The sequence below is a fragment of the Falco naumanni genome, chromosome 8 (assembly GCF_017639655.2).
Source record: "Falco naumanni isolate bFalNau1 chromosome 8, bFalNau1.pat, whole genome shotgun sequence".
NCBI classification, from domain to species: domain Eukaryota; kingdom Metazoa; phylum Chordata; class Aves; order Falconiformes; family Falconidae; genus Falco; species Falco naumanni.
The window spans coordinates 16,777,579-16,804,259 of NC_054061.1; the positions used below are offsets into that span (position 1 = coordinate 16,777,579).

The window sequence follows — 26,681 nt, forward strand, 5'->3', positions numbered from 1 at the left end:
GGCAGTGGGCTGTGGCTCCTGCCTTTGCTTTGGGATCTGTCAGAAGCCTGTGCTTGGTAAAGCAGCACAGAAACGCAGCTTTGCTGCCGTCAGAGAAGAGATACTGCACTTGATTTACGTGTTTGCTGACATATGCATACATATATACATCTATAGAGAGATATAGATAGATATAGATACAAAAGATACACGTTTCTGTTTATCCCAGGTTCTTTCCCATACAGACAGCTCTGGGGAGGGCTTGGCTGTGTGAGCGAGGCAGCACCAAGCACACAAGGGTCTGGCCCTTAAACGAGCACATGTGTGCAAACATGCCCTCCTGCTGGCTGGCTGCACAATGTCCCCAACGGAAACCTGACCTAGTTCTGGTGACAGCCATAGGTGCTGGGGGCGTCACCAAGTGCCCAAACCACGTGCTGTGCTACCTGCCGGCAGGAGGCCAGGCCCCTCTGGAGGGTCCCACTATGTGGTCAGGGAGCAGCAGGGCTGGGCAGTGCCTCACCAGCCGGGACCCCATCCCACCGTACCTGAGGGAGACACAGGACAGGCCTGGGCATGGCAGTGGCAGCCAGCCGAAAGTCCCCGTAGCAGGTGCCGAGGCCAGGTCAGGTTCAGTGGCAGTAACAGCATCAGCCGCAGTCCAGGATGGCCAGCAATGGCCACAGTGACCAGGCAGGGCGAAGCATCAGAGTCCAGGGCTAGGTCCAGAGCAGCAGGTGTGTGTCCAGGCATAGGCATGGCCGAGGCCACCCAAACCAGTTGCTGCAGCTTCTTGTGGTCACCAGCAGCAGGGGGAACAGCTGTCTCCAAGCGGTCCCTGAGTCTCAGCACCAAACCCCTCCCCTGGCAGGGCAGGGGGCACATCTGCAGCACCCCTTGGCGAGGGGCAGCCCCACAGCTCACAGTCCTGGCAGCAGTGGCGTCGAGCCCATCGGGGGGTTCGCTGGCTGCCCTGCCGGGTGAGGGCGGCGGTGGGGAAGTGCCCTGGTCACAGCAGGAGCGTTCAGACTGTCCAAGGGCAGCTCCAGAGTCCCTGTGAGGCTATACTGGGGGCGGGGGTGGGGACACAGACGGACAAGCAATGCAGCCAGGTATGAGGCCAGCTCCCATGTTGCCAGGACTGATTGTCGGATGCAGGGCAGGCAGTAGGTGTCAGGGCACCCCAAGGGGCTTCAGGACTGGGCAGAGGGGTTCAGGCCACTGCTGAGGAGCTGGGGACCCGTGGTCACTTGGGAGCCCTGGCTGGGTTGGGACTGATGCCACAGACAGGTTGGACCCCAGGCCGGGCTGGCGTGGGGTGGGTGTCACTCGGAAGTCAAGTGCCGGTTTGGGGGGGTGTCAGTGCTGAGGGAAGCCCTGGGGCAAGGTCATGTGTCAGTTCAGAGGAGCCGTGGGACAGGAGCCCCTGCCCAGCCGTGGTGCTGCAGCGGAGCACAAGAAGCCCCAAGCTGACTGTCAGGGTGCACCCAAGGGCCAGCGGCTGCCTGAAGGAAAGGGGCTGGGAGTCAAGTGGGATAACGGGTCTGGCAGGGCAGCTGCCCGGTCCCACAGTACCTGAGCCAGGACAGAAATGGCAGCCAGGGTCAGCTAAGAGTCCAGATCATCAGACGCATCCATGGTGAGGAGGTCGGAGGTTGAGCCAGGAAGGTGAGTCAGCAGAGGAGGTCAGGATCAAGTCCAGTGACAGCAACCAGGGTCAGCCAGTCTAGTGATCACCAGGTAAGTCCATCATGACAAGGAAAGGCTGAGGTCAAGCTGGGAAGTCAGTCTGTGGGTCAAGGTCCAGGTCCAGGTTACTGGGGTCCACAGCCAGGCGCAGCTGTTGCTCCAGCCAGGCCCCAGCAGCAAAACCTCACCTTCCACCCTCTCCCACACCAAGGGATGGTCAGGGCCTCCCTGCACAAGCATAGTCCAGCCTCTGCCTCACAGGTACTGAGATAGCCCCAAGCCTGGGGAGTCAAGCCCCCACAGCAGTTAGTGGATGGAGGGGGAAATGGAGGAATGCTCTCACAGCCCTTACAAATTGTTGCAGTAAAGTCTGCAATGACAGTCATTTTTTTTGTTACTGCAGTCAGCTGGACTCACACCTGCCACATGCTCAGAGAAACAGCTGGGCTGGCAGGGACCTCTGCACGGCTCTGGCCCAAACTGCTCAAAGCAGGCCACCTACATCAGGCTGGTCAGGGCTTTTGCTTTGCTACAGCAAGCGACATACCTGGAAGAGTCTGTTGCACTCCGTTATCATGTGGGCCAAGCCTTGCGTTGCTGCCAGGTTCTCACTCAGCTCCCTCTGGTCTGGCTTCCCCAAGCTGCACTTCCTCTGACTCGATCTACAGAGAGAGGTAGGTGAAAGGATAGCTTGTGAGCAAGATGCTGTGAACCACAAGTACAAGGTGCCTACTCAGCTAGCACCCCTGCGGGCTGGAAACCAGCAGCTTACACTGCTTTGAAGGACCCTTACACACCACGTAGGGGCTCACCGTTAGATTGCTGCAGCAAGGTCCTCGGGTAGCATTCCCTCCCAGCACATCCCAAAAGCTCCCAGGGCAGTACTGACCAGTAGGAACAGAACATATGCCCAAGAAGTCAAGGCTTTTTATTCCCCAAACACATCATCACACACTTGGCCATAGACGGCAATGACTGCAAACTGGTTTGTGCATAGCTTTCAAATATCAAGCTCCTTTAAAACCCTGCAAAGTCCATGTAGAACCTTTTAAATCCTTTGGCCCAAACCACACCAAACAGGTTTCAGAAACAGTCCCCTCTTTTTATTCATAATCATTATATGACTTCATTAATCCCAGCTTCTGATACTTTTATCTATGTGCATTCCTGCCAAATGACTTGAAAATTGGGTGGAAGATAAGAGTCCTCAGAGCTGCTCCTCAAAGTCAGACCTGTCAGCTTCTACCCTTTGAAGTCGGAACCCTGCAGTATAGCATTAATGCCCAGTTACAAAAAAGCTAAAGCTTCAAAGCATCCTGGCTTCTAAACAGTGACAACAAAGAGAAAACTGTGTTTCTATTTTTGGTCCTAGTATTTCAGAGTAATGTTCATGTAAACCAAAGAGGTACAACTCTCAAAGTATGACTCCCAGGAGCTCAAACACAGCTGCAATCCAGGAAGGACCTACTGCCACTAAAGCTCCATTGCATCCCCAGCTGCCCTCGAAGTGACCACAGGGCTCCCTCACCATGTGCTGGCTCAGCCCAGGAGAGCTGTGAGCAGCCCTAGGCTGTAGGTACACATCCGCATTTTCAGATGGTTTGTGCCATTCAAAAGAAAAGTCCTGAGTGTTTTCTATCCAGAGCCTGGTTACCAGCCTGACAGATGCCAATAGCACATCTGACAGCTTCTGCTGCAGAACTAGTCCTCATCTTTAGATCCCCAAGTGAAGTGATTAACTCGCTACTCTGATGGGTGCACAGTGTTTCCATCAAAGTCGGCTGTCCTTTTCTACCCTGATATGCCTCTGTCCATACCCAGCAGCATGGAGTAAAGCAAACAGCCCTGCCTCAGGAGACCAGATAAGGCATGAATGCTCTGAGATTGTCTACTTTGGCCCAAGGGCACCTTCCTCCCTGCACGTACAAACAGGGGTTGTTATGCAACCCAGATACTTTTACTTATTAAGATAATCTACAGAATCCCTGTGGCTCAGTTCTGGAGGAATGATCCCCTTATCACCCAGCAGAACCAGTGCCAGCAACAGCTACAATCTGCCAGATATCTGTAGGCTGCACCTGGGCTTATGTTGCCAGTGCATGAGCTACATTTTCAATGGCCAGCACCACCTTAATGCAAACAGTGGGCCATGTGCTGGATTCCTGGGTAGCTGGACCTGTGGGCAACCGCAAAGAGCACAGCAGTTGTGAGGGAGGCAGGCTAGCTCGCATGCAGGCTGGTCAGGGATGTGGCAACGGGGCCTTACCACTGTTCTCTACACTGGACAATTGAGCTGCTGGGTCGCTCCATGCACTGTGGGCAGCTCCACACATTGTGCTCAGCTCCTGCTGGACCTGAACAACCATATTTGAGACAAACCCCCAGACAAATATGCTATTTCCCCCTTAAAAGCAAACCCTGATCCTAGGCCAGCTACAGAAAACATTGTTCCAGCAAAGAATACTATGGACAGCAGCAACACCAGCAGTAAGATGCTAATACCTCGTGGAGGTGGAGGAACTATCCCGTCTCAGGGTGTTGAGGTGAAACAAAGAAGGTGCAAGACAGACAGCAATGTTGGTTGGGGTCATCTGGTTTTCCTCAACAAAAGCAACCACATCTCGCAGGAAGAACAGGAGGATTTTCAAAGCTTCTCGGTTTTCCTTTGGAAGAAGAAGAATAGCAGCCTGGACAGCCTGAAACTGCTGGTCTTTTGGCACGTCTGAAAAAAAGAAAAAAATATGAAAATCGCACTTGACTTGCAGAGGAATCATCTATCAACAGAGTCCTGAGCAGAGCATTGAAACTGTAGGTTCATCCATTTTCCTGTCACACTAGCTCACAACAGACAAGGCAAAGGCCATTATCACAATCACATCAAACAAGTACAGTTTTCTCCTACTGCCCATCAAGATGAACATTCATACCCAGAGATGCTGGTGCTTGACTTGCAATTTATCTTGAACACCATGCTAATGAACTTATCCTGAACCAGCTCTGGTTACAATCCAAATGAGGGCTTGTCTCTCCATAAAATACTACTCTGGAATGATACTTGGGAGCAGATACCTACTCTACTGTCATTTCCTTTCAGCTTCAGGCATGAAGAGGACAGATGCTCTCAGATAACTCAATTCAGAGAACAATGTTTTGCCAACAGATTTTGATCCACACTAAAACGCAGTGAGACCGTGTGCCCAAACAAACAGCTCCTGCAGGAGAGTAGGCGTGCTGCATCCTGCACACACCACCCTAGCATGAAGATTTTACACCACTACAAAGAGTAGAAGATCACTTCTCTTCCCCTTCAAGTAGTACATACACAGAACATATAAAACATGCTTCTTGGTGAAAGCAGCACATTTCCTATATCCAAAAGATGGTAATTTAATCTGAGCACCTGCTCAAATCACATGTGGCAGAAGATTGGTGAGTAGAATTCAGTCATTTACTGCCTCTACCCCAAAACAAGAGGCAGGAGGCAGACAGTAGCCAGGTTACAATAAATGGAAGAAAATGGTTCCACACCCATTGGACATAGGAATTGGGGATCTCCTTACATAAAGGATTTGTGGATGTAAAAAGAAAACTTACTTTAAACAAATAAACTGTTTTCAGACAAAATTCTAAAAGCCTGACAGGTTAAATAATAAAACCCACCCAAACTTTCAGGGACCTACACCATACACAGGGCAGTAGCAGTAGCTCATTTATTCATGTCAGTAAGTGTCACATAAAACAGGCTGAAATCCAGCCCACTCAGAAATCTCACATTTTGACTTTCAAAACCTTTTCTCAAAAGAAGAGGAAACTTGCCTATAGCAACATCATCATAAGTCTCTACAGCAAGTTCCTTCCCCAACCCAGCTGCTTCTTGAGAGTTAATTCCTTGAGGGTCAAGTACTGGAAATGGAACCTGTTTAAAACTATATTCAATAGCAGATTTCAACTTCACGTTTCCTTCTTTTTCAGGTTGAGTTTCAAGGACAGTAACAGTGAGAACACAGGCAAAAAGCTGCTGGCATTTCCAGGCAAAGATGCTGTGTCACAGCAGCTGTGATTGGGCACCTTCATAAAGAAATTTCATCAATATAACATGACTTCTTGCACAAGGAGCTGCTTCATACCATGAACAAGGGGACTAGATTCTCTCTTAATTTTGCATAAGGAAATGACCATTCGAAAAACACAGTTTGGAAGGGCTGCTGCAGCAACTCTTATTATACTCATCCTTCAAAGAACATAAAAGACACAATATTAGGAAATAGCTGGCCCATAAGATGCAGATGTGAAACTTTTTAAGTCCAGAGCTGCAATGAACTCATCTTTTCAGAAACAACCTGCCTGTGTCCTCTGACTATCAGAGGACAAGGCAGTAGCCCTAAGTCTGGCCGCCGCCTTGTACAGCTCAATATTAAGACATTCAAGGAATCAGAAAACTATAGCTTTTGTTACCTACATTGGTAGATGTGGAGGAAGGATTCACAGAGCCTGCTAGTAAATATAGGCTCGGGAAGGTCTCGGAAATACTGCTTCACCATATCTGCCACATCAAACGCTGACTGCCCTTCATAACATACATTGTTTGGGTTGGTTTCATTCATTTCTCTTAAAGACAGAATCCTGGATTTAACACCGGATTTTCGGAACAGGCCAACCTGCGGGTAAAAGAAAATATTAAAGAGAGGAGCCACCAGGAATCAACTTTCTGACAAATAACCAATCCTTCACCTTCCTTTTGATAGATAACTTTGACCCTATTGTAGTGGGATCTAACACCAAAATATTTTGTATCATTAGAAGCCGCACAGATATTCCTCCCAGGCTAACCAGGTCCGATGCCCACAGAACCAGCTGTCAAGACATACTGATTTTCACATTTGTTTGCTTGCTTTTTATTTAATGCAAAATGACTCTTTTGATTTTTAAAACCATTACAATTACCATCTGTCAGTTTGCTTGAGCAGGCTATGTTCACACATTAGAACTGCAAGATTATAATGCACCAATTGCATTTATCCAAAAACAAATGTACATTGATGCCCATCCCGGAGCAAACAAACTCAGACTGTGAGATCCACAAGGTTCAGGTTTAACATCTGATACATCTAATACGTCTACCGGCTGGCAAAGAGCAATTGCCATTCTGAGAGAAATTATGATTCTATTTTTAATATGAATGTCAATCGAGTTTCAGACAAAACCCTAGATTTAGAAGTTTCTCACAAACTCTACCTTGACAAAGCTTCTGCTGAAATTTTCACTGTGTGCCACTGAGACAGTATTTACATCCATTGGCTTATTTGTATTAACTGATGAGATACCATGATCTCAAAATGAAACACACTGCCTCCATAAGAAGCCAACTGCTCACACTCCAGTATGTGCCACCGAACTACATTGTAGCTTCACAGGATGCACACACACATTTTTGTGCTTCAGCATAATACCACACACCTATGCAATTGTAAAGCACAGGGGGGAAAATAAGCCCTTTCTTTAACTAATGTGTCTCATGTCACAGGGTCCCCCATTTCTGCAACTATGCTACAGGAACAGCATATGCAACACACTTTCATTGCCACGTACACATCTCTACTTAGTGGATAAATACGGATTTGGATCCAGAAAAGATGTTAAAGGCACTGCTCTCATGTTTTATCTCTGCTTAGTGGTACATTTCAGCTGAAACAAGATTAATTATCACATTAGCTCTGGCACCATCAGCAACCACAGAACAAAGGGAAAAATGACATTGTGTGGTAGATTTACTTTCTAAGGGAGCAGAGACATGCTGCTCACCAGAAGACAGCTTGACTGCCTGCACCAAGAGAACCAACTGGAAGATTTCAGCAATGCAAGGAACAAAAATACAAGACAAGACTAAAGATGTTCTCAGCAGGAAACAGCGCTGCTATTTCCTCTCAGGCCACCTGCTCAGACCTACACCCTTTTGCCTATTCAGAGCCTTAGGAGGTAAGAAAGTCCCTCACAAAAGCTGGAAGCAGAGACTGGTTCCCTGGAGCAGATCCGTTTACGGAACAGAGCTGCTCTGGGCTGCCACGAGTTCATACCTGGTCAAGAAAGTGGTTTCTTAAATAGTCCAGGGCTTGCAGTATGCCATTAGGCAGCGGGTGGCTTGTTCGCTGAACATTCAGAAGTAAAGGAACCCCAAACACATTTTTGTCCTTGTAGTCAGAGGCTTTTATTTTTTTAATGAACTTCGGTACAGTCCTGAAAACAAAAACCAGTGTATGCAATTTATTAGCTCTCTAGCACAGTTCTGCCTGCTGTTTTAGTTAAATGCATGGGAAAGGACGTAGTTACACTTGCCACAACCCCAAATTTTGCCACATACCTTTACACATGGCATCATAAGATGGAGAGAAAACCATTAAGGGCAATTACAAGAATTACTTCCTCACTTCAAAACTGAGATCAGCTTTAATAAAGCATCCTCGTGTGAAATACAATCCATCCCTTTAGGACACTGCAGGCTTTTTTAACTTCATTCTATATTCAAGCACTAGATCCCTATCACAAGACGCTAACCGGTATGTCCAAGTCCTCTGGGTGACTGACTTTGTCATGGCTTTAGTTCAAACAGGGACTTGGTGCTGAAAAGAAGGATTCTCAGCCCAGTCAGCTCTCACCTCAGGTCCTGCCATCTCTGTGAAGGACCTCTAACAAAGCCCTGCAAATGGGCAGATTTAAAGAGAAACAATAACGTGCTTTAAAATCGGTAACAACATGACCACCAGTGAGGAGCAAAAGTGCAGTCCATAGCAGAGGAAATCCTGGAGCCATTGAAATAACCACAGAACTGCCAGCGATTTAACAGGATGAAATTCCTCACCTTGAACATGTGTAATCTAGACAGACAAGGAAATTCACCTGCCTACATATCAAATCCTGTCTTTTTAACACAGGTTGCTTTAATATTAGACAACTTACCAGTTCCAGCCCTGCCTACTGGAAGGGGAGTATCTGTCCATCAAAGCAGTGAGTTTCAACAAAGCCAGCTTTTGTGTCCGGGCTAGCTGGGCTGCTGACTGGCTGTCGGTCTGGATGGGAAGGCTTTCCAAGTTCACACTCTCTTCCACAGACCAGTGTTGCTTCCCATGCCTGTGGGATAAATATTGTTTAGGCTTACGACTATTTCACTGCCCTCGTTAGTTTTCTGCCTGCATCTGTGGAGCACCTAACACCTAAATGACCTGCAGTTCCCAAACACCATATGGTTAGTTGCGTTTAAACAGGGTACTTATCATCCAGGAGGTGCTCTGGCAATACAAAATGTTTCAATAAGAAATACAGCAAGGCAGCCCTGAAGTCTGATTCCAAATGTCTAGAGTACTCATGCTGATTATGAGAGCCCTACTACAGAGGTCAGAGCAGATGCAGATACCGAGTGTCTACAGACCAGCAGTACCTGGTACCAGCAGCGCAGACCCTGCTACCCAGAACAGATTTACTTAAGAATCCTTTATTCCAGAAAAGCAATTACATTTTGAGGGGAGAGAATCAATGGGGAAAGGTTCCCAAGGGACAGTCTAACAGGGAAACCCAAGGACCGCTAACCTGTTGGTCTTTTTAGAGTCTGTCATGTATGCCAGGCCTGCAGAACTCATCTCCTTGCCCAGTTCACAGCTGCTCTCTCCCTCAGTCGCTGGGAGGTCTGCTGTCTTATCTTCTGAGCCCTCTGTTTCAAGACAGATTTCTTTAGGTAAGGATGGATACAAAGAGGTCAAGTCACTGGCAAAGTCCAAATCCCCACCATCTGAGAACTTCTCTGTCCACTGATCAACCAACTTTTTGAGACCATTGACATCCTCTATAACATTGTTCAGTTCTGAAAAAACATCATCATCACCAACTTGCGCTGCCTCCAAATTATCAAGTTCGATATTGGGCATGTTGTCATACACACTTAGCCTGTTATTTGTGCTTGAAAGGGGACTCCTGGGGGCTTTGGCATCCTTGGAACTGCTTCTGCTCCGGCTCCTCCTGCACCCATGTAAATTCCCAGTTCTGCAGTTGACGGAAGAGTTGTCTACTGGCGACAGGGAGCTATTTGTAAGTGCTTTGGGGAAAGTGCCAGGTTTATGGCCTTGTGGTATTTGGAACACCTGGTTCATTTGTAACTTCATGTCATTTGTTAGGTTTTGCTGAGATAGATCACTCCACAGCAAGAGCTTGCTAGAATCAGAGTCTTCTGCATACACCCCGCTTCCTTCACAGTGGCTTTGTGGTTTTTTAACAGGACTTGGAGCGCTCACTGTGCTGCTGTTTTCAGACTGGTTGCGGCTATTGCAGTTCTGGAGAGAAAAAGAAGAACTGTCCTTTGTTTGGATGCCAGAGAGGTCGGAAATATTTACACAGTTCAGCATCTTCATTTTTTCTTCATTAAGCCCTTCCAGAAGAACAGGCTCGCTTATTATGGGTTTTGCCTTTGACTGACCACTCCTTAAGTTGCAGCTCCTTAAGTGCAATTTCTCCATTTTCTTTAGAAGGCTCTTCCTCTTTTTATATGGTGACTTACCCAAAAGCTTCTCCTCACTGGTGATATTTAAAAATTCACTGGGGGGAGAACAACTAAAAGCAGAGTCCAGTGAAGCCGCCTTAATTGAGGAACATCTTGAGGAACTCATGCTGGTTTCCACATCTTCAAAAAGTTTTGGGAAGCTAACAATGTCACTGTCACCACTGCTAGTACTGTGAATTGAAGACACATCATGTTTCTCGCCATAATCCAGAAAGACAGTATCCTCCTCCTTGCTGATGTTTTTCAATATTGGACTGCCTGGGACTGATGCACTAGCACCTTCCTCTCCTGGGAAACCTTCTAGGCTCTCAATACGAGACCATCTCTGACTGCACCTCTCATAAGCCCATTTGTTACTTATTGCACAAGGTTCATCATCTTCAGAGTCATCACTCTTAGAAGGAAAAAAAAAAAAAGTACAGTTCAAGGGCAAAGTTTGGCAACCTTTAAATTACCAAAACATGTAACAAAAAAGCAGACTTCAATTTTCTGCCTATCCAAAACCCCCAAGACCAATATACAGAAATGCAACTTAACACTTACTGAAGGTCTGCCCTGAGCTCTATTCTGTTAGTTGAAGAACACACTAACAAATTATTCCCAAGCACGCTGACAAATCTGATAAGTTTACCACAGCTAAAGATGACAGATTTGATTTGAGGATGAAAAATTCTGTTTTGCAACAAATCCAAAGGTTTTGAAAGATAATTGAATTGTACTGAATTTACATGCCCTTTTCTAAAGACAAACAAGTCAAATACTCTTCGATGCTTCTGTGACCAAAACTCAACCATTTTCAGGTAAAAAAGTATTTGACTGTGGGACTATAGCAGCATCAATATCTGGTGCACCCTCTTGGGATACCTCGGTCTCACTGGCCGTTTGTCCCCGTTCCAAGTAAGTGCCTGGCCAGTGAACTGTTAGAGAGATGGGAACGACCTGTCTCTTCTCTGAGGACCCTCTCTTGCCCCATTCTTCCCTGATGGCAGAGTGGAAGTTTCCAAAAAAACTAGACATTTTTCCAAAAGATGGCATTATTTTCTTGCTAGTCCTGCAGTTAATCCATGGTACCTATGGTAAGAGGCTTTACAATCCTGGTGTTAACCAGCCAAGATGTGGCTATAGCAACTGGTTTAGCTATGGTACTTTTTTGCAGGAGAGGACAAAGCCAGCACAGATAAAACCTATCCAGCTTTTATTGGCTGGACATTTGACATTGGCTGACACTATCTGGATTGCCCATTTCAATTGCTTATCCTTCATTTAGTCACTAAGAATGAAATTTCGCTTTCAGGCCTTAAATAAGGTGTGAAACTACTTAGGAAAGCAATAAAAGACATGCTGAGGTGGGGCCTTGGTGCCACACTATTGGACAGTAATGTGCATCAAATTATTTCTAAAAACTGTTTCAAAACCCATCCCTAACCTACCTTATAAAGTTACAAAATGAACCTTACATAATTTCTATCTCCATCCCTATGTTTTTCAGTGGAAAATGCAAATGGAAGAGCTTTGCAGGATGGAAGAGAATAGAAAGAAAAGTTAATAAATTGCTAATCCTTTATATACCTATTAAAAACAGATTTTTGAAATAAGAGCTAAACACATTTTTAATGAGAAAATTAATAATATTTCACAAACAAACATACCCGTTTCCTCTGATGGCTTATTTCTATTTTCATTGATGCACACTTGTTCAATGTGTTCAACCGTCTAGGGTATAAGAAAAAAGATGTTTTAAATTTAAACTGTTTAATTTCTTGAAAATAAACATGCACCAAAGTAGTTGCAAACTTCTACCATGAAGCCTTCATTATTGATGTCAAAGACTGACATTCTGTTAGAGGTTCTCCATACCTTTTGCCAAAACCAGCACCAACTAACAACCCCATGATGTTCACAGTTCCAGTTCTGCCATCTTAAAATTAGAGAAGAGGACCATAATTAATCAGTTAATTAAAAATCATATAATGAGCTTTAATGATTGTGCAAATTTGTATATTGATAACTCTTAATTTTGAAAATGAGAAAGTCTGAGTGGGCTTCTTAAAAAAAATTAAAAAATGAAGACATTAATCTGTATCCTTGGAAGGACTTTATTATCTATCATTCTAATCAAAACTTGTGGAACCAATAAGGCCCCAGACTAGACAGTCACTGCTTAACTGTCAAACAAATATGCGGCATTAACAGGGAGGCACACCGATAGCCTTTCAGGAACACTCAGGACAGAAGTTATATCAAGAATCGGAATATATCCAAAGTTCTCTCTATCTGCTGTGCATTAGAGATGCATACACAAACAGCTTCTGTTGGTGCTCCTGTTACAAGCAGAATTTGAATTCAGGTGACATAACAATACAGAAAAAGACCAAACCACTTTGCCAGAAGAGGAAATTTTCAGTCCTTTAAGAGTTAGAAATTCTTATTGCATCCCTTGGCTTGGGCAAGTGGTGTGGCATGGACAGCCTGGAGTTCACCTGCTACACAATCTCATAATGAGAAAGCTTCAATAACTGCAGTAAGTAGTAAAGTAGAATGCCTCCTCACTATCCTGGCACTCTTACACAGGGAAATTCCAAAGAGCAGTGAGTTTGACTTTGCACTGATGATGCAATTTCACTTGTGTGCTATGAACAGCTGTGGCAAAACAGTAATTTCAAATCAATACCTTTGCTTCTCACTCAAAACAATAACCAGGGAAACAAAACAAAAAACATATCTCTTGTGCAGATAATTTTTGCTGTTCACCTCCTGGAACAGCTCTGGGGAAGCTCACTAGTCAGAGGAAATCCCTGAGCTCTGTAATACGCGATTCTAAAGAGCAAACTGTCATGCTATGATATGCTTGCAGGGAACTGATTATTCTCTCAGCCTGCAGACATTTCACATTACAGAAAAGACTGATTTGATGCTTAGTATAATGTCACTGAGACCTTGGCTGATGAAGACAGGCAGGGACATGCTTACTCTACTTTTGAACAACCAACTTCAGTGGTACTGAAGTATGTGCTTAAGAGATTTCCTTCAGTCGCAGCATTAGTGACTTTGTAAGTCTCTGACAAAAACTAAGGCGTGAAAAGATGAATGACAAATAACCACAAAGACTGGAGGCTCTATATTAAAGGTGATTCATAATTAATGTTTACCTGAATAATGACTCAATTGCATCTCCATCTAAAAATTCATGATCCTTCCTCACAGTTTTTACATCAATAGGAAACTGCATATCTGTAAACAAAGAAGCTGAACCTGAGATCTGGGTTATAATTGCAAAGACTTTGGATTTTCCAGCATCTTTACCATAGGTGAAATAAATCTAAATCTTTTTCTATAACTATATATTCACACAAACGTCATTGAAGTATATGAGGACAACCTTCTTAGAGCAAGTGGGAGAACATGTGTAGGTACCTACTTGCTGTTACCAGTTACAGGTAGACAAGCATTTGTTGCATTTCAAGAAAGCTGTATCTCTCCCACAAGTCACAAGCATTCCTTCTAGCTTTAACAACATGAAAATGTGCTGAAATTGCATTGTTTGACTGGCTGGCTGCTTCCGAGCATCTGTTTTAAAAACTTAAAATTGCAAGATGTTTTTTCCAACATTCTTTTTCAAAACACCAATAAAACAATCTCGCTCAAGACCACAGGCTGGAGAGCCTTAGACAAATTTAGGTTGCAACCAGTGAGTCAGAAAAAAGCCCCAACACTCAAGGAAAAGAGCCTGAGAAAATCATAAGCAACTAAAAATGACAAAAGCAGAAATCTGGCTGAGTTACAGGCTAACAATAACCAGGAAAGATTTGGTTCTTCATAGGATTCTACTGAGGCCATGCTAACCTAATTAAGATGTTCCTTCTGCAAGAACACACAGAGGTTTGGATGAAGATATTACAGAATTTGGAAGTGTCTCTATCAAAAGTATCAGGTTCTGAAATATTGCTTATGTAAACAATTTACTCTAATACAGCTGCTTGACAAGACACTGGGATCATACCTTCAAATAGCTGAGCATACTGGGGGAAACCGGCAGCTCTCAGCCAGTCGCAGGCTTCTCTGGCTTCAATTTCTGCAATGAAAACATAAAATTGTACACTTTCAGCGTTCACAACAGCTGCTGCTTTCACAATAAGAGCAAGCTGATTTTATCTGGTGGATTCTCAGAGGATCTTGTATATGAATATTTTGTTAGTATAGTACTAAAAAGACAGACATTCTTGTATCCAATGCACTTATACATACATAGCTCTGAAGTAGTCATTCCAACATAGGATAGATAGCAAACATACGAGAGTCTAGATATGAACACATACTTGAGATGTCATACTTTGGTGTCCATCAACTACCCCTGAGATCTGGACAGTGAAGCATCTGTTATATGTCGAAATGAGTCACCAGAGAAGAGTCTACGATACAGATGTCTATGCCCTCGCACAGCAAAGCCCATTCATGCGTTCCAGTTCTGAGAGATGGTGATAAGACACAAACAGATCCTATAAATAAACTTAAAATGCTATCACAACATTAGTAACACTGGACACAGCCTAAGCATTCCCAGAACAAGAGTTCTCAGGAGTACCTGTTGCTAGGGTCTATCAATATTTATTTCCTTGCCAACTACACTGCAACTTGGCAGTCACTTCAGCACAGCAGATGTCAAGAATTAACTGCTCATTTTGTGACAACCCATAAAGCCCTATGGCCAGTACTGTAACATTCCCACAGGAGCAGAATATAACCACACAGAATCACAGGACACTCACCAGATTCCTCAAAAACATAAACATGTTTAGCATAAGGACGTGCCAGCAGGGTCTAAACTCTGCAAATACTAGAAATTACTGGGTCTATTGAAGAGGAGATGATTCCCATACTACAGTTTTTGAATGCCTGTGTGTACTCCAGAACACATAACAGACAACAACTAAAAGGCAGACTCCTTTGAAATAAGCATTTTAAAACTACTTTAAAATCAAGCATGCTCAGTAGAGAAAAATGTTTTCAAAGCACCTTAAAATGTAACATGCTAGGCTAGAGAAACAGACCTGCTTCTTAAAACTATTTTATTTACACGTACACTCAAAGATTAGGATTCCAAGGCACTTCACATACATACCTATTCAAATTCACTGCTTGCTTTGCTCTAACCTCTCAGTTGTAAATCATCAGTGCAACAGACTGAAGAAACAACAGACCTTACAGAACTGCCATGATTTTATTATTCTACTTCTAAACTTTAAATTATTTCCATTATCACTTGATTGATTTGGACAATGCCATCCATAACAAAAGCTTTCCTACACAAAACTCCATGGCTTTTTCCATCTGAGAATAAAGCAATACCACAGGATAATAAGGATATTTCTACATAAAACAGATGCATGACTTCTCCTTTTTTTCCCCTCCAAACTGCAGAACAGAAACTAATTTCTTCCACAATAGCCTATATACACTATGCCTACATTTATTACTATACTTTGTGCCATAATTTATCATAATCTTTATCATAACACAGCATTTACTTAATACCAGGACAGGGGACTGGCAACACAGAAGCATTGCACTCACAGAGCAAAACAGGAAAGAAAACAAGTCTGCAGAAAAGAGCCAGGAGGTTGACCAGTCTAACACTAAAGGTCTTCACAAAGACAAAGTGGTTTTCACTTAGAAAACCCCAGCAGACTCACTCAACCAGCTCAGCTGGGAGAAACTATACCTGTCCTCGTTCCAGACCTCACTTTAAACTAGTCAACTTGAGCCTGTGCACAGCTTTCCTGAGCTCGGACAGCAGAGTGACTGGGTAGGGGCTGAAGCTTCCCCACTTCCCAACATGTGAAAAGTACACCTCTGTTTTGTGAGTGAACCAAGCTGTGAATAGTGAATAGGCTAGAAAATATTTTGCAGCTAGTTATGACATTTTTGAAGATTATTACTGAAAATACAATGGCATTCTCACACTTAGAGGTGCCCTCTTCCATAGGACAAGGACACAGGGAGTTGGGGCAATTTTCTTTGCTAATATAAACTTTCAGGCCTTTTACCATACCTCTGCACAGTCACATATTCCAATGTCCCTGCTGTGTCAGGAGGCAACACGTGAAGTACTGGTAACTTCCTGGTCTGCATGTCTACAATTATTTGCCAATAGATTTGCTGAAATTATTTAATTGCTTAAGTAACTACCTAAAGGGGCCTACTGATACCTCTATATTTCAGGGATGTCTGTGCTTCCTCCTCTCAACACTACTGGAAATTGAAATCATAAAGGGATAATGGATGCCTAGGAATTTCACTCTGATGAAAGGAAATTCCCTGACCAGCCTGTATTAGTATGATAATGATCAATATGAGAGGAGGAAATAAAAAGGAAATAAGAAATAATTGCTCAAAAGGAAATAAGTGCTCTCAGTAGGGCTGCACTCAGTACTGACGTGCAAGACTGCTTTACTTTTATGGCCTGTGCAGCATGAAGGACAAGTGAAAATGCATTGGATAGTCATGGCAGAATACAGATGAGGCACCACAGCAGTGCTCTGTCAGGGACCCTGCAGAGTTGTAGAGCTCTGAATAACAGATGTAAAAGAGCAGCAATAATCATGAGTAGCATTAACGGCTAATACTAACACACCCACCTTGGGCAGCAGCTGTTATAATGTGCAGCAGACACTTACGAATCCTGCCCTAACAGAGGTGCTAAGTAACGATCAGGGTCCTAGCAACTTGCATGATGCTTTAAGGCATGCATTTAAAAGTGGCCAAAGTTCAGTTTCCTATGTAAGATTCCTTCAGAGAAAGAAGAGACAATATTCTTGAAGACTCTTTGGGGCTAGTGAAATGACACTCACACTATTTTTTTGGCAAGACAAATGGCATAGATGAGCCACTTGTGCAGAAGACCCATCCCTAGCTTCTGATTCTAGCTTGGCTTTGCAGCCTATCTACTCCACCTTGCCATGCAACGATGACATGCACCTTCCCAGCCAGCCTCACCAATGGGTTAGAATTTGCTTTCCCATTTCTATAGTCGCACAGTCACTACAAAGAAGTCTTCCAGGTTTACTGGCCAACTTTTAAAACAGATATACTAATAAACACAAGCTGATAGCAATTGCTTAGTTCTTCTTGACATTAGAATAACTGCTCAGACGCTTGCTGGAAAAAAGTTAGCTCTTCCTGAATAGAAACTGGAAATGGGGGAGCTTGCAGAAAGCCAGCACAGAGCAGCACCTCCAAATACTACTGCAATTGCAACACATCTGCTAGGGAGCTAGTTGCCATACAAAAGGATGACAATTTTTTAATAGATCTTTTGGGCGTTACCTGCATGACTGAAATAGCAGAGCAATTTAAACATGTCACCCACCACCTTCTCGTGAACTGATTTCATATTTTAATTAGGCAGATAAAAAAAAAAAAATCATTTCTTGCAAAGCTTAATGTTCTACCTTAGGTTAGAGGCTGCCAGCAAAATTTCCATGCCAAGCCAGCTGTTTCCCCATGGGCTACGGGTGGTAGGTTACTACCAGATGTTTATGAGAAGTAATACGCAAGCACATGAATTGTGCCATCCTTTGGCTGTACTGTGTTATACAGGTCTGTTCTGAAGACAATTCAGTCTAGTCCCACTGAAAACAGCATCGGAAATGATGGCTGTGCCACAGCCTGCCCATCCCAAGGGCCCTCATCACACCTTGCCCTCATGCCTGCTTCCTCTTTTTCTCTGCCATGGTGCCACCCTGTGCTCCACTGCCTCCTTCCCTCCAGAGCCCCAGTACCTACACGAGCTTGGCTGACACCTCCTCTCCTTCACCCACTTGGGCTTAAGCCCTGAAAAAGTGCATTCCCGCATCTGAGCACTAGCCTGATTGCAGATTGGAGAGCAAACCCAGGCTCATCAGGTACTTTGAAAGCAGGTGCCACAACGTGTATTAAATCCCTATCAGAATGAGTACCAGTGCTAAGAGGAATAAGGAATTGCAATAAGGAAAAAGCATCCATGCTGAGATTTAGGCTTTCTCTCCAAGATGTTTGCATCACAAGCAGCAGCACCTTCCTATCAAGGGAGAGGCTGTATGTGAAACAAGCCAGTCAGTCTTACTACATGACCACAAACTTGAGCTAAAGAAGAGTGTCAAATTGTATCACAATTTTTTAAAAAAACTTGCTCTACATAAAATGGGAGAATACAAATCGCTGTTTGAAAGCACAAGTACAGCGAACCTTCTTCTCAGGATGCAACGTGACTTTTCAGCTGCACAGATCCACTGCCAAAGCAGGAGTCCTGTTTCTTTCCTCTAACCACATGTTCCTCCCCATCCTCACAGACACGGCTGAGCCTGTGTGAGCAGGCCTGGCAGCGCGACTGGCAGGAAACGATTCATTTCTTTTGGCAAGATCAGATTTGTGATGCTTTAGCTCTCTGAATTGGCTGCCACACGTTCCGATGAGCACCAGTAACGAGACAAGGGTAGTGGTGGGCACATGGAGGGAGAAGCATGGAAATGCACAGTTGCCAGCAGCCCTTAGGGCAGCTCAGCCCGCTATGAAACCTTAGTCTACATGCATCATTTTTCACAGGGGTGTCTCAATGCAGCTGTCTTATTTCAAAGTAATTTTTTGCATATTTTTAAAAAACATGTTAGATACATTACTTTTACTTCTATCTTCATCCAAAATAGTTTTCCAGTTTTGACAGGTGATAGTTATATGGTGATCAGGTCTTAATTAATTAAAATGATTTGTGTTTTAAATCTGAACATCTTCCAAAACCATGCCAGTGAGCAGTTTGAGAGGTTTTCTTGCTGTTTGCCACACTGCTAAATTAGTTACTCCAGGACCGTACTTGTCCACTCTTGTGTAATACGCAAGTGCAGTGCTTGCTTACAGGAACAGATTTTCTCAATGTGCCCAGCTACAAGGCACTCACACAGCCTCTCCTGCCCATGCCATGGCGAGTACAGACAAGAGAATGGAAAAGAGGGGAGAACCAACTTGATTTTGACTACGTATTACACCAGTCTAGAAGGAAACAGAAATAAATTCAAAGAATTTTGTTCTTTCCCAATTGCTGTCATTATATAGGAAGATTTTTCTCTTTTTCCCCACATGGCAGTAGTCCTCCTACAACAGCAACAGAGCCCCCACCTTGAAACCTGCTTGATTTGGCATGGCACAGCCAGCTGTTCCAGCACAGTGAGATGCTGCTGCCTCCTCTCGTCACTGACGACCCTGAACTATTGTCCCCCTCAGCCTCCTCCAGAACTGCAGTCAACAAGCACCAGGCATGCTTAGCAGCTGCATGTCAAACTCTGCAATGCATTTTTCCTCAGCTCTGAGCTGGCAGGTCCTTTATGCAGTGACTTAGATCCTATGATTACTGGTTTGTGCTGGCAGTGATGGAAGTGATGAAGCTTTTTCAGGGTCCATTTGAAGGCAAAATTATCAGTTTCCCATTGCATCTTTCTGGTCTGTGCATCTTCCTGGGGTTATAAAAATTTGTATTGCTTCCCTATGACTTACAGCTACTAATAAGGTATTTCATTTTACACACACTCTGTGAAAAATGCATTTGCTGCACTAAAACTATGATTTCCTGAGGATGTTCAGAACTGCATTATACCTGTGACAGGATTTTCAAGAACTATTTTTTCTTATCGCCTCTTACTTAAAGAGAGAGTCTTGGCCGTGTTGTCCGCTCAGTGTCAAAGGCTCGAAAGCAATGCTTTCAAAGCAGGCTTTTTGCACTGACCAGGATAAGCACTCAGGGAACTGTAAAACTGTCAAACTCTCCAAAAGCTGAGATGGATCATAAATAAGTGGAAATGTTTATTCTGTTGTCCCTTGTGCAATGCAAAATAGCAAAGCCTAATGTTACTTTATCAACCCACTCGAGGAAGAGGAAAAAAAAAAAACGATTAATGCTTGGAATTTTGCCAGGATAATTTAGGCTCCATGCAGATAGTGAATATAAATGTCTGGAAAATGAAAAGGCCAGGATATTTGTCCTTTCGTTCCTACTTTACTATCATGCTGGTGTTTGGAACTGCAGCCAATTCTTCAGTTATCACAGCTGGGAACTGTAATGTATCCCAGTACTTTGTGGCAACCTTAATTGCATCTTTATCCAGCTCCTTGGCATTAGCTTCCCGAGCTAATTACCAGGACTCCCAAGCTGACATTAGGATCTTTACTCAGGTCCTTGTCATTAGCCTCCCACGTCAGTTACTGGGACCTAGACAAGTTTAAGGGCATTTTCGTTGCAGACCGCATTAACTAGCTTGACAGTATTGGCTGATCTTTTAATTGTTCCTGCATAAGTTAGAGAGGGTAGTATCTGCTCTACGACACTTTTAAAGGGCTCAGGGGAATTCGGTATTTAACTCCCGTGGACTTGAGGAGAAATGCAAACATAACTCTCTAATTTCCAAACCCACACCTGAAAATTGTTATTCAAGTTGAGTGGGGCAAGAGACAAGGGATTTATTTCCATGCGATCTAACCCCAGATACGTTGCTTCGCCGTGCTTTGCTCCTGCTGGCTGTAGAGCAGGAAGAGATACGGCATTTCTCTGACACACAAGCTCCATATGGCTGTTGGTTTTACAGGACCCTTGTATGTGATTGAAAAATATTTGATGCAAAATTCCTAGGAGGCACTGTAACAGAAAGGGCACTGCTTGCTTCCAACACAGCCAGTATCAATAAACCTATAGCACAGAAGCAACAAAACACAAAACAAGTGTACTGTCTGTGTAGCACTAAGCTTCCCTCAGTTCTGCAAAATGCCAGTAACACCACTGTGTGTGATGCATGTTAGGAATTATTTGACCCAACAGAGGCTGGCCAGTAAGTGATTGTATTTAAAAGAATGCTAGTTTATCAGGCTGGCTGTGGGTATGCTGTGCCAAGCCTGATTACAGCTGCTGAGCCCTGGTCAACAGAGAATCTTTTACAAACCCTGACGAAGCTTGTTGATACTCAAAGGTACACAAAGCCTGAAAAATCTACTAAGCATTACCTAAACGCATCCAACTATGAAGCAAAAGCAACAGCTAGTAGAAGGGCATAATCTGAAGCATAGACAGCCCAGGGACTATCATCATACTAATAAAGCAGCAATATCAAAGAGGAAGGGAAGGTCTCTGCAGCACCCACCTGAGCTCTCACCCAAGGATGTCATCTGCTGCAGCCCGCTGGCTGAGCCCGCTGCTGCGGGCCTCCCTGCCCAGGGCTGGGACCCAGCCTGCACTGGTCTGACCCTCTCGTCCCAAAGAACAGCTGCCCCTCCTCACGGCCCAGCTCTGCCCCTCCTCACACCCTGCCCCTCCTCACGGCCCAGCTCTGCCCCTCCTCACACCCTGCCCCTCCTCACGGCCCAGCCCCGCCTCACCTCACAGCCCAGCCCCTACTCACAGCCTTCTCCCTCTTCACAACCCTGCCCTTCCTCACAGCCCTCTCCCTCCTCACCTCACCGCCCTGCCCCTCCCCACGGCCCGGCCCAGCCTGACTCGGAGGAGCTGCCCCGGCCCCTGCCCTCCCCAGCGGGCGCAGCTGCACAGCCCAGGAGCCACTGAAGGCCAAGCCAGGCTTCAGGGCCAAGTTCCATGTTTTAACGTTTTGCCAATACCGTTTTGATGGATTACTGACATTTTTACAGAACTAGCTGCTGCTCCAGGTCCTTCCTTCCTGACAAGCACCTGGCACAGGTGGCGTCTGGCCCGCACGCAGGGCAAAGGCCGACAGGCACCAGCACGGCCGCTGCGCCCTTGGCTGCACCAGGAGAGCTGGGGCTGTGGCCCTGCGTCCCACCCCAGCTCCCTGCCGGCCCACGTTGTGTCGCAGCGTGGTCCCCTGCCACAACCGTTTTCATGGACCAGATGGAACCTTTACTTTTGATTTTGCTTATATGGACTCAGTCTAGACCAAAAAATAGTTTGTGGTCTGAAAAATTCATACGCAGTTGAGCAATGAATCTGTGTGCTGAAAACATCAGCGCGCTTTGTGACCTTTGCAACCAACTCCATTCCTTCACGCTTGCAGCAGTTCATTGCCCCATGATTTTATTTTCTGCTTTTAATGATGCTGTTTCACCGCCCTATGCTAATATAGCCCCCTCCCTCCAAGCTCTAAATGGTCTATTTTGTCACATTAAATTTATTAAAATAAAAAAAAAAAATGAGCTGATTTTTAAGCCAAGATGAGCAATACAAAATTGTTGATTTGTAATAAAAATACATGATCAGCCTTTACAACCTGAACAACCATTGTACAGGGTTATTTGACAAGGTTCAGAGTGTCATGTAGGCTGGTCTCAGAAAAACATATTAAAAGCATTAATACATTTAACATTATTTCCCTGGAAGTTAACTTCAAATCACTAATAATGTTCTATCTGCTGGACTGTTAGGCATTACAGTTCTACTGGGCAGACACAAGGGTGGGATGCCATGTTAATTTACAGAGGTTGAAAGATAATTCAAAGTCTATGAACCACTCCAGATAACCAGATCAGGCTCTAAATTTCTGTAGGACAGCTTCTTGTCATGTATAGCCTCTTAAAGTTTCGAGCTTAAAACAGCAGGAAAAAAAAAAGAAGAGACTAAATGCAGTGGCTAAGCAAAAATTTCTATTTAAAACAGGAATTCTGCATGCGGCTGGGTTTTTTTCTAAATTAAGATTTAAGAAGTGAAGTAATGCATTTCTCTGTTCATTTAATTTACCCCAATCACATTTAGGATCATCATACCCTAATAAACTTGCAATTTATGGGTGTGGTTTGCTATCATTATATTTTTCTGTGCAACAACCAAATACAATATTTGCACAGGCTTGCGATTTATTTTTTGTGCAATTGGTTCCTAAACTGGCAATTTGTATGGCACAACAAAAAAGATGTTTGATATTGGCACTGAGCTACACAACACAGAAGAAATTAAGGTAGTGGCATATATATGGCATATAGCTATGACTGCCTAAGAAAATGCTTTTTGCCAGAGCCACCCAAAGCAACACAAAAAGTATACACCCTGCACTGATTAAATTCTCAGCTATGTGCTTGGATTAGGGAGACAGAATGCATAATTTAAATCGGGGGATAACATCAGTAGACTGCTTCCACGTGACAGAAATGCTCCAACTAGACCATGCAGTTTCTCTTTCCCACTCACATTCCTTTGGGCATTTGCCATGAGATGATGATGCACAGCCCTAAAATGCTCATATTCTCTCTCTTTTAGGTTACTTTAACAATAAACTGACGGCAAGCTTTCTAGTGTTGTATGGGTAACTGGTCAAGAAAAGGCCTACAGAAAATCTTATGGGGCAACTACCTCTGTATGACATAGCATTTAAGTGAAGCATTTCTGAAAGATTTTCAGGAGGGAAGCACATTCCCCTCTCTTGATCATTTTACCCATCCTGTAGCACAATGAACCTGGGGATCCTTGCATCAGCCTCTGACTAGAGGAGGGTCAGCCCACACAGTAAGTTGACACTCTACAGAAGCTGGCCCTTAGCAGCTATATGTGAAGTAGGAATTATGGTTTTCACAAGGATGTCTGGAATAACGATGTCTCACTTTCAGAAGAGATATCTGGGTAATTTTGCAGTGTGTCAGACCCTCCACACCCAGCTGCCTGGCTGCAGACTTGTGGGGCTGCTGGTGGATCTTCCCATGCCAAAGGGAAAGATGACAAGAGACTATTTCCTGCTAACCTGGGCTTTCCCATTCCCAGCTCTGCAGCTCACCAAGGACCACCCAATAACATTACTAAAGCCCCAAAGCATATGCCATTCTTTGGAACTGAAGCCTGGAAAACAGGATCTTTTCCCCAAACAGTCATTAGTGCTTGATTTCCTCTTTTTTTGAAACCGCGTACCCTTGCTGAAGATTCTCCAGAGCCTTTCTGACAGGTTGCATTACTAACTGACTAAACTTGACCAAAAAGCCCAGGCAGCCATCAGCCTACTGTAGGTCAGCACAGGTAAGGGTCCTGTCTCCAAACCAGTTACATTCCACCTTGCTCAAATACGGTGACAGACAATCCCAGAGCAGGTCATTTTAAACAACGTCAAAAACTACTGCATGAACAAAATTAATAGTTTTTATAAATGACTCTACTGCTTCTAAATCCCTCACTTATACTTAACCAAAACTGCACAAAAGGCCCAAGTTCCTGAAGTTCTCTGAGCCAGGCACTGTGCCAAGAAACGGAGTCACATCTCATGCGTTATTTTAATTCTGATGTCACCAGAATATTTCCCATGCAAATACATTTACCAGAGATCACCTCACTCCTTTCTTCCCATTGCTCCCTTTCACTGCCTCCCGCAACAGACGCTTTTTATGAATAAAAGATGAATGGAATTTCATTTCTGACTTTCTCTTAGTAAGATCCCAAAGTAATTGTTTTCCATTTGCCTTGCTGATGATCTTGAGTTAACACAGGAGATCAAGAAATCTAACTCCAGCTATAGATATAATAGTAGGCATCAAGAAAGATATTTCTATGGAAACAAGCTGTTCAGTAAAAAGCTGCATGATTAATTAAGGAGTTACACCAATTGGGAGGAAAATATGCAGAACAAAACACAGGCAATACATTAAGACAGAGTTCAAAGAGATGAATATTAAAGGCAGTGGGGAAAAACTGTCGGTTACAAAGACAAAAATTAATAAGCTCAATAGAAAAGGATTTTAAATAGGAAATCATCAGATAAAATTAAGAAAAAAACAGGTTAACAAACCCAAAACCTTCCTGACAAGGAAATCCATTGATTGAAAAGTATTTTCCCAAGGACAAAGACTGAAACTTTATCATCTATGACGCAAGGCAGATTAGACAAACTGCTTGTATGTGTATTTCAGGGAGCAAGATGTATGAGCGAAAACCTGGGTTGCATGACTATTTTTCTTCTCTTGTGACAACAGTGAGCTGAATAAAGTCTTTAACCTTGCTTAAGAAGAGGAAAATAATAGTGTTAAAAATAGATTCTTGGATACACTAAAGTGATGTTGAGGTGAAGGCAAAACATTAACCCATCATATTATACAAGTAGCATCTAGTTATCATTCTGGTCTTTGTGTCAGGAAGCATGTGTGTGAGAACAGAAGTATGAGAAAATAAGCATATTCAATGGCCCCCTGGAATTAACAGCAGATTTTTCCCTAGAAAGTGAAGATAAAATGGTGTGGCTCCAAGGCAGTCAAAAAGCTGTTGGATTACAGCAAACATACCCGTATGGTTGGTCCGGGCTGTAGTCATTCATGACCACTCAGACCTGATTTTTAGTCTTCACCACTGAAACCTTAAAATACGATTAAAATCTTTTAAATAGTTTTCATAGCATTTTCTCCAGCTCCCAATGAATTTTGCCTGGGTGCTTTCAGTGGGACCTTCCAGTGGAACCTGCAGCAGATAAAGCTCTCACATTTCCAAGCTCAACAGGGAAACACAGACCTGAAATCTAGAGGTAGTCTTGCTATGAATTTTGGCCCCCAACGAAGTCAGTTAATCATTAATTCTTATTTTTATGCCTTCCTTTCCAAACTCAGCCTTCACCAATTAGGTCATAGCATCCCACAATGGTAGGAAATGTACCCCTTATCCCTCCTAGAAATCCCTGCGAAATAAAAACCAGGGAGAATTCCCCTTCTAACACCAGATACCAGAACCAAGAGAATAAAACACAAAACCTTTTTTAAAAAGGGAAAGGTGAAGCATGCTTATTATTCCTGCATCCCTTAGAAGAAATTGGTCCTTTTATATTGCTGTTTACCTGCTGCTACAATAATCACAACTACTCTATGTTTTTATGAAAGGAAATATTGTGGAATCGCTGATCCTGGAAAACAGCATGGAGTGTTGCCTTGTCCAGCAGGTGACATGACTTGGTTTGATCTTCACTCCTTTAAACCCCTATGCCCCTATTTCCATTAAAATTGTGCAATCTGCTTCTCATCGGAGCAGGTCAAATCTCAAGTTGGAACTTAGCTTTTCTCTTCTGTTGCTAAAAGTCAAGCAGTTTTTAAAGAGGAAAACACTATGCTATCATAATGAATTCCAGGGGTTTTCTCAAGGAACTTTTATGGCTAGACTAAACAAACTGAAGAATTCTTCCAGAACTAGTGAAGTTCCTAAAATGTGAGTGAGAGATTGTAGCAACAGAACATCTTGTTTCACAGATTCACCAAGAGCATTTAACTTAAAAAAGCTCAGAAGAAATGTCCCTGTAGTGGGTGCATGGGCTTCCCCGAGGAGTCTCCCCCCAGGGATGTACATTATATATCCATGCCAGACCTCCCTGCCTGGGAACAGTGCAGAGAAGACTGTAAGTGCCCAGTCCAGAGAACAGGGTCCCAGAGAAAAATCCCAGCCCTGGCCCCCAGCCAACCGAAAAAAATGAGTAGGGTAAACACTTCGGTTTTTGCATTGACTTATCTTTTTCTCCTATTTCAGGAGCCAGCC

At 43.9% G+C, this 26,681-nt stretch overlaps 1 protein-coding gene across 2 annotated transcripts in view; it reads right to left on the bottom strand.

Moving 5' to 3' along the window:
- The window catches only part of LOC121092476 (rho GTPase-activating protein 7-like), a 50,815-nt gene that overhangs the window by 1,002 nt on the left and 23,132 nt on the right, over positions 1-26,681 (bottom strand). The window contains exons 1-11 of one of the 2 annotated variants that reach the window (XM_040603584.1): positions 14,214-14,281; positions 13,363-13,444; positions 12,071-12,131; positions 11,863-11,926; positions 9,250-10,607; positions 8,623-8,793; positions 7,743-7,902; positions 6,128-6,326; positions 4,171-4,390; positions 2,216-2,330; positions 528-1,768 (exon numbers count right to left, since the gene is read on the bottom strand). In XM_040603584.1, the coding sequence (XP_040459518.1) occupies positions 1,751-1,768; positions 2,216-2,330; positions 4,171-4,390; positions 6,128-6,326; positions 7,743-7,902; positions 8,623-8,793; positions 9,250-10,607; positions 11,863-11,926; positions 12,071-12,131; positions 13,363-13,390 (2,394 nt within the window). In that variant the 5' untranslated portion in view covers positions 13,391-13,444; positions 14,214-14,281 and the 3' untranslated portion in view covers positions 528-1,750. Of the gene's footprint in view, positions 1-527; positions 1,769-2,215; positions 2,331-4,170; positions 4,391-6,127; positions 6,327-7,742; positions 7,903-8,622; positions 8,794-9,249; positions 10,608-11,862; positions 11,927-12,070; positions 12,132-13,362; positions 13,445-14,213; positions 14,286-26,681 lie in introns of those variants that run through there. The other variant, XM_040603583.1, reaches the window with a different exon arrangement.